The sequence below is a fragment of the Nematostella vectensis genome, chromosome 9, assembly GCF_932526225.1.
Source record: "Nematostella vectensis chromosome 9, jaNemVect1.1, whole genome shotgun sequence".
NCBI lineage: Eukaryota > Metazoa > Cnidaria > Anthozoa > Actiniaria > Edwardsiidae > Nematostella > Nematostella vectensis.
Window position 1 is genome coordinate 4,193,738 of NC_064042.1, and position 14,624 is coordinate 4,208,361.

General features: G+C 39.5%; 2 protein-coding genes across 2 annotated transcripts in view; one reads left to right on the forward strand and one right to left on the reverse strand.

Moving 5' to 3' along the window:
• The window catches only part of LOC116621537, a 53,270-nt gene extending 38,752 nt beyond the window's left edge, over positions 1-14,518 (reverse strand). Inside the window, exons 1-9 of the mRNA XM_048732369.1 lie at positions 14,455-14,518; positions 13,913-14,167; positions 13,338-13,595; positions 12,971-13,213; positions 12,379-12,624; positions 12,165-12,262; positions 11,842-11,894; positions 11,621-11,763; positions 11,165-11,440 (exon numbers count right to left, since the gene is read on the reverse strand). Of these exons, the coding sequence (XP_048588326.1) occupies positions 11,165-11,440; positions 11,621-11,763; positions 11,842-11,894; positions 12,165-12,262; positions 12,379-12,624; positions 12,971-13,213; positions 13,338-13,595; positions 13,913-14,167; positions 14,455-14,518 (1,636 nt within the window). The remainder of the gene's footprint in view (positions 1-11,164; positions 11,441-11,620; positions 11,764-11,841; positions 11,895-12,164; positions 12,263-12,378; positions 12,625-12,970; positions 13,214-13,337; positions 13,596-13,912; positions 14,168-14,454) is intronic.
• LOC116608275 (B-cell receptor CD22-like) lies at positions 308-13,321 on the forward strand. The gene is made up of 6 exons (XM_048733136.1): positions 308-630; positions 5,454-5,708; positions 6,402-6,659; positions 10,552-10,613; positions 10,786-11,428; positions 13,015-13,321. Exons 2-5 carry the CDS (start codon positions 5,615-5,617, stop codon positions 10,981-10,983), a joined length of 612 nt encoding a protein of 203 aa, XP_048589093.1. The 5' UTR covers positions 308-630; positions 5,454-5,614; the 3' UTR covers positions 10,984-11,428; positions 13,015-13,321.
• Positions 14,519-14,624: the final 106 nt, after the last annotated feature.

Genomic DNA, 14,624 nt, shown 5'->3' on the forward strand with positions numbered 1-14,624 from the left:
ATGTTTTTGGTGTGTAAGGACAGATATATAAAAGGTATGTATTTTTACATACCAAATACATAGAAGTGCATTGGATAGGATTGGTATGTTTTTGGTATGTAAGTGTGGGTGAATAAAAGGCATGTATTTTTACATACCAAATACATAGATGGCTAAAAGAAAAGGGTATGTTTAGGGTATGTTAGTATAGGTATGTAAAAGGTATGTATTTTTTTACATACCCAATACATATCCAGTACAAAAAAGACATGCCTTTTACATACAGGTTACATACCAAATACATACTTTTCATTTTGTGTGGGTCTGCTTCAACGATGGCGAGAACGCTACACTGACATGGAGAGTGACTCTGAATTCGGGGGAAGAAGCTGGAGATGTGACTATTTGGCAGCAGCCTGTACCGGATGGACCATTAAGTCAGATGTATTCTTCAACTTCAGGAAAGACATTAGCGTTCAGTGATCGAGTAATGTCGGCATCGTACTCGGGTTCATCTCCTGTGTATGATGTGGTGTTTACACTGAAAGTAACAACAGCGCGGATGGATTCGGAACCAAACACAGTGTCGTGTGATTTGAAAGAACCACCTCACCGGGCAGCCTGCGTCAGACAATATTCTCAAAGTGCAGGGTAAGGAAAAAAAAGCTTCATAGAAGTTAAGTTGAACTGCAATAAGGCATAACAATATATATATGGCCAATGTGTCAGATTAGCTAAGTGTCTAACGTAAAATAGAAAATTAGGCTTATGAACTAAACTTAAAATCTAGTTCACAATCAGTAATTATATTTTATTAAAGGAGAGTACTTCTATTATATAGTATAAACGTATAGCAACCATGTTTATGTGTCAGGTGTGATTTTGTTGTTCTGTGGACTTTTTTCGGATTCGTAATGCTTCAAGTATTTCTCACAGCAGGGTGTCAACTCCTAGCTGCATAATAAATTTGAAACCGTTCTTTTGAGAATCCCAATATTAGTATTTTGAGCGCTGGTGATAAATATTTGGTGCAACAGGTCGTTGTCGTATGATTTTGTATTGTCATGTACCGTTTAAGTTATATAGATCCTATTTGGGGATTATTTATTATGTCGAGGCGGAAGTTTTTCAATCACCAGTGATTGTCTACGAAATATGTAAAGTGTGAGTGCTTCTGGAGATTTTGCATATTTAGATAATACATTCAGTTTAATTTAACCTTAGTTAGTGAAATTGAAACATATGTTAGCAGAGCAATAAATAACCCATGATGTTCTTATGATAAAGTTACTTAATCTCCAAATTTTCTAAATCTGACTGCAAAAATATAAATATACTTTACCCAGCACCTTTCTGTTGTTAGGACTTCATATTATGCTGTTTGTTTGCTTCAGTTTTTAATAGGCATTTCCACTGTTTTGGAAGTCAACAATTGCTTGTTCTATATAAAAGTATAATTTCTGTCAAAACGAAGCTTTAAATTTATTTATTTTTTGTCACATATTGACATTGGAAAAAATACACAAGTTCTAAAAACTTCAATTATGATACACTAAAGGGTAGATAGATGTTATTTTCAAGTTTTATAGTGTGAAGTTTTGGAGTTTAAAGTCCATATAACCTTTCAGAGTTGATAGACTTTGTCAATTCTTTATATTTTTATCTTCCGAATGGTATGTGGTTCTTATGTACCCAATAAAACACGCGTTCGCCCGAATATCTCAAATCTCTAATATTGAGGTACTTTGGTCAACCTTCGGAAAAAAGGCCGTAAACTGAAAGGCCCGGGTCCAGTTATTTGTGATGTAGATCGAGATGTCAACCATAAAAAAACATATGCGCGTGCTAAACCGGTTCCCATCTTCATGTCTTCTTAGTGCTGAAGAACGTTGTGTGGTTACAACTTTTACCGTCATCTTTATATCTCAACCTGGTAGTCAAATGATTATTTAACTTCAGGAAACAAATCTGCAAAATTTAGCAGATATTTTTTAGTCTTTGAATTGTTTTTGCATTGTGCGTGCGCTGCATTCGCAATCAAGAATGGCGACATTCTCACGAGCGCCCGCTGTTTTTGAAACCTACAACAAAACGATATTTTTTTTTTCGCATACAATTCTCGACTTTAAATTATTCTTCGCTTTATTGTGGGTAGCATTGCAATAGGAAACAATTCGCCAATATTTTGTGGTATTGCCGTCTCCAAATTTTAACGGATTTAAGGAAAATACGTTGTTTCAGATTTTCCCGCCAAAACTTGGAATTATTCACTCGATTCAATCTCCTTTCGCGAGGCCAGGAAAATTTTCAAAGATCTGTAGAAATTTAAAAGTTAAATCAAATTCAATTCCCTTTTCAGAATTTGAAAGTTTTTCTATGCTTTGTTTTGGCTAGATTGATATAAGTGAAAGGTTTTAAGAACTTTAAAGAATGGATTTGAAATATAGCTAATGTGTAACAACAACAATTTCATACTCTGCTTTCTGCTTATCTTTTAGTATTTTCCCTATTTTCCTTTTTTTCTTATTTTAAGTTTGTGCTTTGTGTTTGTGCAATGTATGTCTGTACTTTACAATATGTTATGTGTAGACACTCAACAATGCGTATTAGGGACCTTAAGCAATGACAACGGCAAGGTGGACGATGACGGCAGGAAACAATGTGATTTGATTTAGATTTAGAATTCAATAGCAGCACGTGAAAATGCATTCTGTCTGATAGATTTCAGCTGTTTTCCATAAAACCACGATGTGAAAACTCCAACTTTCACGGTCAATTGAGTACGCGGAGGTTTGCACTGTCTCTGACTATAATGTTTTGCAAATTAATTTATTATTGATCGCCAAGCGCGAACACATCTTTTTCGATCGCGTTGTCCTACCCGTCGTTATCGTCCTTGCTTAAGGTCCCTATTGTTGATTTAGAATTGTTGTAAAGGTTGTAAATGGGTAACACATAGCGTCAACTCACTCGTATTAGGCGGGTGTCTCAAGATTTTGGACCTCATCACTAGGCAGGTCAGATGAGACAAAATCAAGCTGTCTAAATCGGCCTTAAGCAATTCCTGTCTCTGGGCCAGCCTTGTTACCATAGATGTCAACCTAACTTGGATAGAAATCTTGTGAAGTCGGGTGAAATACAGTAAATATGTGCAAATACCCAATAGAGCCAATGCGGGTGAACACAGAGAATGTATGAACGTTTTTACAAAAATTTAGTCTTTGACATTGTCTTAGCCCTGAATTACACGCTACGACTTTCGTGGTCGAGCATCGTATTAGCAGAGTCGCAGCCTGATTTTCAAGTTGTAGGAGTGTTGCATGCAACTAAATCATTCTTTGTAAATCAGTCTTTACTTCTCCTTGCCTGTTAGCTAATATGATCTACATAGCATAAAAAAGAACTAACATATAACAAATATTCACGTATTACATACTACAGTAGGTTCCAGGCACCTTTTCTTTATAAATCCTTTGAAACTGCAGAGAACTTCACATATGAGAGGCTTTGTAAACAAGCTTTTCACCATTGCATTTATTGTGCTCCCCAACATACAACATATGTTTTATATAAAATTGCTTGGCATATAAGACTAATTTGGGCCATTGTATCAATCAAATGCACTGTAGAAAATAACCAACTTAGTGTCATTAAGGAAAATTGATTTTAAATAAATGATTGAATAAATGATCTGGTTGTCCAAGCCCTAATTTGAAATTTCTTTAAAAAGGTCTAGCAGCTTGTCTGCAAAAAAAATCCATAACCTGTGTGTTACTTACTTTGTCCATAGAATACAGTATTAATGCTGGTGCACACGCTATGCTGTATGCCAGCATGTTAGATTTTAACCCATCAATGGTTAATAGCAGTGTTTGCTTTGTCAATTATTTGGTATCATTTCAATAATATACACAAGTACTGTATGTGTAAAGTTATATGAGAAATATTTGATTGTCACATTAAAGCCTATTTAAAAGCCTATTAGAATATTTGTAGCAAACTGAGATCAGATTTCTTTTTAAATTCAAATGGTGTGTGTTTAAACAAGACTAATCACGCCCACCTCATCGTGCTGCCATTATTTGCTCTGCTCGAGTCACACAAAGCATATCCATTTCCATCGGCAAATTCAAGCAAGTAACCGATATATTTTTAATGAAATATTGTTAATAACATGTAAGACTTCATTCGTAGATTGATATTTCATAGTTTTCCTGCTTATGAACTGTTGTATTTTAATTAATAAATAATAACAAAGGAGTGGTTGATCGACATTATTTAAGGGATTTCACATACATACGTACATACAGTACAAGAAATTAAATTTGCAGGTTCCAATTAAAGTCTGTTTATTTCAGTGATCTCATTATGTGTCCATCTGAATGCCATAATGACTACAATATAGCTTCTGTGTCTCAGCAAAGCTAGATATTACAGGACACAAATGTTATTTCTTGAATGGTGAACAGCAAACAAATATTCAATGATTGACATGTGCTGTCTGCACTGCAAGTTGACACAATTGTAACACAAGTGGATAGAATTTCGAATTCAAATGCAGGTGCAAATGCATTCTTTTATCTATATGTGCAACATTTTAATTAAGTAAAAAAAATAGACTCCTGCTTTTTCGATTTCAATTTGGTCAGTTTTAGAAAAGGTTTTGTCAAGAATGACATACATTCTAAACAAATACTGTAATGGGGCAACTACAGTGTGATATGTACAGTATACGATAGAGTGACAGATAAGAAAATGTGCCCCCGCCCCTCAATGTTTTAAACATTTATAAGGATTAGGATTTATATTACCAGTGTAGGTGGTTGTGCCCCAATATTTTCTTATTGTTTGACTCTTTCGTGCCCCCAAATATTTTGAGGCCTGCAACAGCACTGTATCACAAATGCTCTGTGGTACATAAATCAGGTTTTTATGCTGAAGGTTAAATGATAAAGGTTTAATGTAAAATTAATCGGACTAGCAGATAAAACCTATTGGGGCTAGTACTCCGCAAAGAGGCAGTTTCTGATTACTGACTTTTACCAAGAAAGTAGAAACAATGAATGACCCTCAAATGTCACTGCAAAGCTTAAGTAGAGTTCACAGGTTACTAAAAAAAAACTTCAGAGAAGCAGTAAAAAAAATGAGGTGATGCGCATTGGCATGGGTTAAATCAGGGAAATAAATCAAGACAAGGTTGAAATGGTATCGTTGCACCTGTGTAAAAACAAAGTAATTAAAAACAGAACATTTTATTTTGAATAAGCCCTGGTAAATGATCTATGTATTTCAGTCGGTTGCTGAACTTAGGCTAGGGTAACCCAAAGAAGTTGAATCTTATTTGGCCAAACAACAGACAACATTTCGTGAAAAGAACATATGTTATGTTTCTCTGATTAATGTAGATCTGTATTCTGCTAAATCTATGTCTGCTTTCTGTAAAGATCAAAATATGCCTTTGTTTTTCTCTCCAGTTCCACCCAGCAGCGTTAATATAACCCCACCGAGCCCTACCGTGACCGAGCATGACCAAGTGAACCTGACGTGTTCAGCTGATGGTACTCCTCCACCAACCTTCACGTGGATCAGCCCTCAGGGGCACACCGTAGCACACGGACCGTTCTACACCATTCCCATGGTGCACCGCGACATGGCAGGGGTCTACATGTGCGTGGCTACTGACGGATGTGGAAGGAATCACACCAGAAATGCGACACTCGCAGTGAGATGTAAGCATAATGCTTTGACATTTGTACAAAGTGCAAATGCTCAAACATCAGTCAAGCTACTGTACAAGGTACTGTTTTCACAAAGGAATATAAAATTCCATTTCAAACATTGTTTTATTGACCAATTATTTAAACCATTATTTTTTACCACTTTTTTACCACTTCTTTTTTCCACTATTCTGTCATATCAATTTGAAAAATAAATGCAAAAAGGTTGAGAACGGACAAGATGTCTTTAAAGGTACATTATCTACCTGATTTCTACGTGATGCCTTCTGGAGAATATCTACTGTTCTTCCTGACTGCAAACATAATTTATGGCTAGAATGCCTTGTCGTTTAATCTCAAAATCATTTGTTGTGAGATGTCTAAATTTTAAAGAATTAGAAAATTGCTGATGGACATGAATGGACAATCCCACATTTTGCAGCGAGTTCTTAACAGGGTAGCAAATATTTTTTTTGAAATAATTTAGATAATGCAACCCAGATTACTGTACATGTGACAACAAGGCAAGAAGGGTTTTGCTGTTACCGTGCTGTTATGTGCTGTAAGATGTTTACTTGAATTTTTTTAATGCTGCACTAATCATTCTTTGTTCAATTTGAAATTACTCCCTTTTACTCGATTCCTTAAAGTTTTTCCCTCTACTCTTCCCACCTGCTTACTGCATTACTTGATGTCTCGTTCCAGATAAACCAGAGAACACTACAATTGTAGCAAATGCATCTTCCGTGTGTATTGGTGGCGTGGCCTTGATAAATTGCTCATCGGTGGGTAAACCAGACAACATATCGTACACTCTGTATCGCAATGGTACGGAGTTTGCCTCACAGATGCACGGGTTGTTTGTCCTTCGTCCTAACACTCCTGGATTGACCATCTTCATGTGTGTTCCCAGTAACGAGGCGGGAGATGGGCAGAATAAGAGCGTCACCGTTACTGTTAAAGGTATGGTTATGATAAACCTTTCCGGTAACAAAAAGTATATTACACTTGACAATCTTCACTATCACTTGAGAGTTTTTGTTAGTGCTAAATATTCAGCTTTCATTGGTTCACTGCTAATAAGTATATATATTTGAACTGCTCCCTCTTACGTGGCTGAGGTAGTATTATGTGTGTATGTGGGACTCCACAGGCCAATGGAACGAGCAGTGCTGTAAATAGACTAAAATAAACGCATTGAAACGTTTTTAATCATTTTCCAAATGAACTCATAGGATTTGCCGTGCGCTGGTCAACTCCCTTATGTAAGCCACCCCTCCCCTCCCTAGAATGACATCGTCGTCCGGTGTCTCTCCATAAACTTGGTCCTAAGCTTTCTCATTTGTGCAACACTCAACTCGGTCCCATCATTATCTCATGCAAATTTCCGACAAATCTGAGCAATCAAATACATACATTATATTTAATTACATTAAAAATAGAATAAAATGTGGAATAGAAAACAAACAAACTTTCTGTGTGTGTTGGTTGAATTGAATATCAAACAGCCTATTTTCACTTACGTAGTTAGAGGAGATAGATAGAGGTTGAAACCTAAGGTGCTTTCTGCACGCGCCTCAGTTGGAGACGAAAGCGGGTAACACTATCTACCATCTACTTTTCTTTGCAAAGTGAATCCAGTCTTTAGTATAGTACTTTGCTTTATTGAGTTAAAAACTGCATAAACCTACTCAAAGTTGCTTTACAATGAATGACCTGAAAACGTAGCCAACGCGAGTTAAACAACTCCGGCAGCGGCGTAGGCAGGTTTTTTAACAGGAGGGGGCCCAAAAGGGACTTTCAAGGAATGTTCTCCTGTATTTTAGATAATGTCTCACACATTTACTGTATTTTTGGCTGCTAAAAGGGGGGGCGGGCCCCCTAGGCCACCCCCTGGCTACGCCCCTGTCCGGTGGACCGAGTCTAGGCCGTGAAAATAGATTGACTTTTACTTTTACGTGTAAGCAGGAGTCCCATAGTTTCTTTTGTGTCTTTACGCAGTAAACTTTATTTGTTATATAGTTTAATTCCTTATTACTAATATTTCTGTTACTCTTGTTCTGTGTAAAATAATAATAAACAAACAAACAAACAAAAACAAAATGGAATACGGGGTTCCATAAATTGTAAAACGAAGTGTGTAGCGCGGGACAAAGACACCTCCGGCTTCGCCCGGGGTTACAAGATAGTGAAAATTTTAAAATCACCAGAAAAAGAGTACTAAGGCACTTTTAATGACACGATTCTATGTATGTATGAATGTATTTAACAAGGTATCAGCTTTTCTTTCTCGGCAAGGATTGCAATGAAAATGCAAGATTTACCATTAGTTTAACCTCCCATATTCGCAGGAATTTAATGAAGTCATTCCGGAGGGTTACCTTCACATCGAGGATGCTTCACCTCGCGAATCATTGTGTGCCCTGATTGGACCAGACGGACTTTGCCGCACCACTCACCAGATAAACAGATGGGGGGGGATCTCTTAGTTATGCAAATAATAGTTTAGACGGGGGTTTTGTAGTCACTGAAATAATTAGGACGTTTATGGTTGACGCTAATCCTTTTGGCATCTTGATGTGTCCAGCGAATTATTAACATTAGCTAAAGTACCGTCCAGGAAGGTCTTTTCAATCGTGTGAGAAGCTAACGCGACATGGATATGAGGGCTGCATAGCTACTTTTGGTGACCAGGGAACCAATAAAGATTTGGCGAAAGGCAAATTAGAAAGAACTTTGAGGAGGGAGATGAAGACAGGAAGGAGAAAAAGGTTTGGAATGACTAGAGTACACCTTTTGCTGTTCGTTAACGGGAAAGGGACATTCATTTGTGCCAAAATTTACATCGATAGCGTCAGGACGCCAACTGAGGTTTTAAGTCTCTGTTAACTGAATCCTGATTGGTCCTGGTTGACTTGCGATGTTTCAAGTCTACACGATAGAATACCTTGATTGCGTTTCCAAAGATAACTTAGCATCAATAAGAAGAGTCTATAGAATTCGGGGGTTTCTATTGAAACGGCATTAAAAACATATTTATCTTGATTGTTCCTGGTATACTTTACCGCGCGATAATAGCGAGGAATAGCATGAGGATCTTTTGTTGATATATATCCAGTTCTTGTGATTAGTAACATAGGGCAACACGTTAATCTCGACCAATGGTGATATGAATACATTTCACGTGTTACTGACATTGTATGTCACTGGAGGTATGTACTAAATTTGCGTGATGAAGTGACTAGTGACTATAAATCTTTGATGATATTTACCTCAAGTGTACGCGGTATTTTCAGCTAACGCGCTGGTATTATCTTTGTACGTGATTAAAAGGATCTGCGGGACTATCTTACGCGCTAGTAGTATTTCTAGAGCCCACCCTTTGATCACACAAATCCGCGATATGAGCATCCTTCGCACTAGTGACTCTACTGCCTACCCGCTTATAGCATGGATCCACGATATGAGCATTTCACGCGCTAATAACTCCACTGCCTACCCTTTGATAACATGGATCCGCGATATGAACATTTCACGCGCTAATAACTCTACTGCCTACCTTTTGATCACATGGATCCGCGATATGAGCATTTCACGCGCTAAAAGCTCTGCCGCCTACCCTTTGATCACATGGATCCACGATATGAGCATCTTATGCGCTAGTGACTCCACTGCCTACCCGCTGATAACATGGATCCGCGATATGAGCATCTTATGCGCTAGTGACTCTACTTCCTACCCGCTGATAACATGGATCCGCGATATGAGCATCTTATGCGCGAGTGACTCTACTGCCTACCCGCTGATAACATGGATCCGCGATATGAGCATCTTATGCGCTAGTGACTCTACTGCCTACCCTTTGATCACATGGATCGCGATATGAGCATTTCACGCGCTAATAACTCTACTGCCTACCCTTTGATCACATGGATCGCGATATGAGCATTTCACGCGCTAATAACTCTACTGCCTACCCTTTGATCACATGGATCCGCGATATGAGCATTTCACGAGCTAATAACTCTACTGCCTACCCTTTGATCACATGGATCCGCGATATGAGCATTTCACGCGCTAAAAACTCTACTGCCTACCCTTTGATCACATGGATCCGCGATATGAGCATCTTATGCGCTAGAGACTCTACTGCCTACCCGCTGATAACATGGATCTGTGGTTTTAGCTCTTTTCAGCTCCTGGTACACACTCCCTCTTATGTCTGTGTCTACTCCCCTCCCGTCCCTACCACCAGGCCTGGCCGCAATGCGTTTCCCAGGATGCAGTGGGGCATACTGCGCATTCTCGCTGTGTTGTGTCGTCGCCTGTAAAGATTGGTACACTTCATGTGGTAAACCTCGTATTCTTGTGTTCGCATAACCTGGCTCGCCTTGAGCACCTGTGTCGTTCCTTGCTCTCCTTGCGGGTGGATTCTGTCTACTCATTCTAGTGCTATCGACGCAATCGTACAGGCGATTGCCTGGCACATGCCGATCACGTGATGCATGTCTATTCATAGCTTCATACTGCGTGACATTGCCCTCTTGCGTTATATCCTCGTATTGCGTGACATTGCTCCCTTGCGTTACATCCTCGTAATGCGTGACATTGCTACGGTTGGGTGGTCGTGCTGGTGCATTATTCACTGATTCGTATTGTGGAATGGGGTCAGGGGTGGGTCCCCTATTATCCGATGGGGCGACCTCGTAGTCGACCATCTCTGGGATTACATGTTGGTCTTGGTTGACGTTTTCGTGCATCGCCACATTCTTAAGAACAAGCATAAATTATGTTTAAAGTGTGTTTTCACCTTTAAAAAGCTCACTACTCGGACATAACTCAGTATATTTTTTAGGAAAAGTATTACCTGGAATCCAGAGTAGCCTGGGTTATCAGCTTCAGATCTGTGGGAGAAAGGTACTGGAATTCAAGATCAAGAATATAAAGCGCTGTTATTTAACGAAGTTTGTATACCTTTCTCTCTTTTCTGTTAGACCTGTGAAAGAAAAAGTAGCATCTTTAAAGTAAATCTTTTAAGTTATTGTAACAGAAGTTTAACATATCTAACCGACTTACCTGCCCTCTTCAGCACCACGATGTAGACAATCAGACAAATGATGACCAAGAACAAGATGGCAACGAGCACAGCGAGACCAACAATGGTGGAGTTCTGATCATTTACCTCGACAGCTGGATCAAAAGAAAGAACGTCGAAGTTACGACTTCACCAAAACATGTACCTGTACCTATTATCACACCTATAGGAGAGATCATGATGGTTAATTGACTAGCATATGCACCTGTAAGGGTGGTACTGATGATCACATGACTAGCACACGTACCTGTGGGGATGGTCCTGATGGTCACGTGACTAGTACACGTACCTGTGGGGGTGGTACTGATGGTCACGTGACTAGCACACGTACCTGTGGGGGTGGTCCTGATTGTCATGCGACTAGCACACGCACCTGATTTGGTCCTGATGTAGACCGTGTCACGCCTCGTGTCTCCCCGCACCGACACGGCGACCTCCACCTCGTACAGAGATTCAGGTTCAAGATCATCCAACACGCACGACAGAGAGGCTGAATTACTGACACCTGATGACGTCACCCAGTCACGTGACGCTCCAGCTAGAGGTCTAGCGCGCATCGTACACTGCGCATTACGAGTTGCGTTTGACCACGTGACTTTGAGGCTGCTGGATGCCGGCATGACGTCACTTAGCTGTGGTAAGGACTCCGCTATGGAAGATAAAATTATTTGTCATCTGAGGACGTTTTATTTGGTGATTATGATGATGTTTAGATGTGGGATAGTACTATGCTGTGACGTGTCAAGTTTCAACCTCTATTGAACATGATAAAACCTTTTAGACTAGCTAAATGTCATAATTAGTGTAACAATAATCGTTTTTTTCTTACGTAGTTGTATTTTGACGCTTGCTGGCTCTATTGCAAACCCGTATCTCGGCGCATTTTTTACGAGTGCATGTTTGAGTAGTACAAAGGGATCCGCGATGTTTGCCGTCAGAACCAGAGATACATATACGAGTACACTCCCTGACCTGAAAGATATTAGAATAACCAAGAAGTGTAGGATTTACAATTTGTGTCATGGATTAGTCGCTGTTGTTGATTCTTACCCGTAACTCAAGAAGATTTCTTTCAGACACGTGGTATCAATGCTCTCCCTGACCTTTAAGGGAGAATAGCGTCATGGATTATTTGAAGCTTATAACATTACACTGCTAAAGAGAACACAGCCGCCCGCCAACAACACCCCCCCCCCCAAACAAGATGTTAAAAAACATAAGAAATTGACCATTAAGGGCGTGGCTGTACCAACGCCCCTTATATCCAAATCATAAGAAAATTAACTATACCTCCTCCCCAAATAATCCAAGACCTGCAAGGACCTTGCATGCGCGCGAATGTTTCTCAACTGTAATGATGAAAAATTATTTACCAATTTTTCAATGTTGCTTTTCACTTGTTTGCTTGGAGGGTACTGAACATTTGTTATCCTAAAACTTCCATTACTGGTTTGCTCAGAGCCTGCTGGAACTGCAACGAAAAATATTGTTTTCACGAATATTGATAATATATGTTACAATAAATATACGATGTTTAGGGTACTTGTTCTTCCTCACCCCCTCCCCCCCCCCACCGCCCCTTCTTACCGACGGTGAACTTGTGCTGAGATCCAGGAAAACCTTCCGCGTTGCAATCCACCTCTATTTCTTCTAGACTTGCCAATTTCACTTCGTAGGTGACTTTAGTTTCTGTTGCACTGGTAATTTTTGATTGTAACCTTTTCCCGTCATTCATGCAAACGATGTCTGGAGGAGGGGTCTTGTTAGTTTCTATGGTGATACTGACAGCCGGTGACGTTATACATTTGAGGGAATATCTCTCCATATTGGCGTCTAGGTATTAAAAGAAAGGGAGAGAGATGCATCATGCAGAAAGAGAGGTGCTATACAGACAGTGAACGAACTGACACGGTCTATTTACGATTCCTTAATCTGTTGTCTTCACTAATTGTCGCTTTCAGGTTTATCTGTGTTTTTGTGTACTATTGCAATGCAAAACAAAAAAATTATCTTTAAAGGCGTTAGTAAGAGGGAGGGACCAGGGGCCCCTTCTAGCAGCATGGAAATGGCGTCTTATGGCGTCTTTTTGACCCCTTTGAAAAAGCACTAATATATCTGAAAGCAAGTTATGGTTGACATGCAAAGGGAAATAAGAATCTACAATTAATATAATACTAACATGTAACCGTAATATTGACTCTTTCGCTTTGCTTGGTGTTGCAGGCACTTTCCGCGAGGCAGCTGTAAGAACCGGTATCATTCAACGACCCGCTAAATATCAGACTTCTATTGCTGCTAAACCATTCGCTGTTCTTGTACCAAGTGATGCTGACAGGTCTAACCACATTAGTTGTACACTCCAAGGTAAAGGGAACTCCTCTTTTTACCATTGGAGCTGAAATATTGACGAACTCTATTTTTTCTAAAAAGGTAAAATAAGTTTATAAATTAATAAGTATGTTTTAGCATTAGTAAATACTAGATATAGCAAACAATAGTCGATACATTATCAATAAACACTCAAAAATAAGCCTTGGATTCCGTACCTTGCATATCAATACTGAATGTGTTCTTCTGACCAATTCCTGCTGTGTTATTCGGCACACAAGTGTATTCATGCGTTCCTAAAGTGTTTAACGTCAAGTTGAATACCCCATTTGACTTCTCTATCAAAAGGGTCTTGTTGACGAAAAGCGAGTAGTGGATGTCATCTGGTTCACCCCTCGCTGTGCAGTTAAAATAAACGCTGGTCCCCAGACAGTAAGAGCTTTCCAGACGTGTTAGGCTTGTTTTCTCTGGTTTATCTGAAACAGGCAAAAAACAAGCCTCGGGTTTTGAACATAATAATATTAGGCTATTTCCCTTAACTATAGCCTTTTAATTCCACCCTCCTGTGAAACGCCTCTCCACTCCCCCCAAACACCCCATCCCGTCCTTATGAATAAATAAGGTAAAGAAAAGTTATAAATAAGGTAAAAATAAATAAAGTAAATGTACTGGCAACAAACAAGGAAGAGGGCATAAAGACCATGACAAAATCAAATCCTAACCTTTGACAAACTATTTTTGGTTAATAAATTGAATCAAGTATGCTGCTTGATATGTGTCCTTTGCAACTCACAGATAACAGTGATACTCGTTGTTCTTGTATAAGCTGGACACTCGTTGCCGTTGTTCACGGTGCATGTGTAGGTCCCCCAATCTCTTCTTGTGATAGGACTGAACGTGTAGCTCCCAGTGTTGGTCAGCACCGAGCCGTTTGGGTGGAAAATCGCTACTCCCAAGGGCTCTGTACCAGATGCGTTGCATCGAATTGTTACATCGGATCCTTCGACTTCAGTTTGTGGCGAGGTAAAGATTGTTATCCGTGGTGGATCTGAGGTAAACAAAAATCAAAAAGTTGTTTCCGCAAAAAGAAAGATATGTTTTGCATGTATGCGAGGATTATTCTGGTACATTCTATTGACAAGTATTTTTTTCGCTAACAAATAAAGTCCCCCATACATTATTTATAAACCACTGACAGTACTGCCTGTGGAAATATCAAACTCCTTCCAAACCCTGTAGGCAGTCGAGCAAAAACATCTTGTCGTTTGTAAAACCCCTTTAGGACCAAAAGCTGTTCTGGCTTCAAAGAAGACGCTCTGTAAACGTGTTTTTTACCGCTGAAATGATGCCGGGAATAAGCTCTTCCAATATATAAGAAGTTATTCGCGCTTGAAGCCATGTTTGATCTCTAGCCAACACAGAGCAACTATGTAAATATTTGGTGCATTGTTGGGGAAACGCGCCTGTGATTGGGCGACCTCGGGAGGTCGTTCCTTACTGTTTCC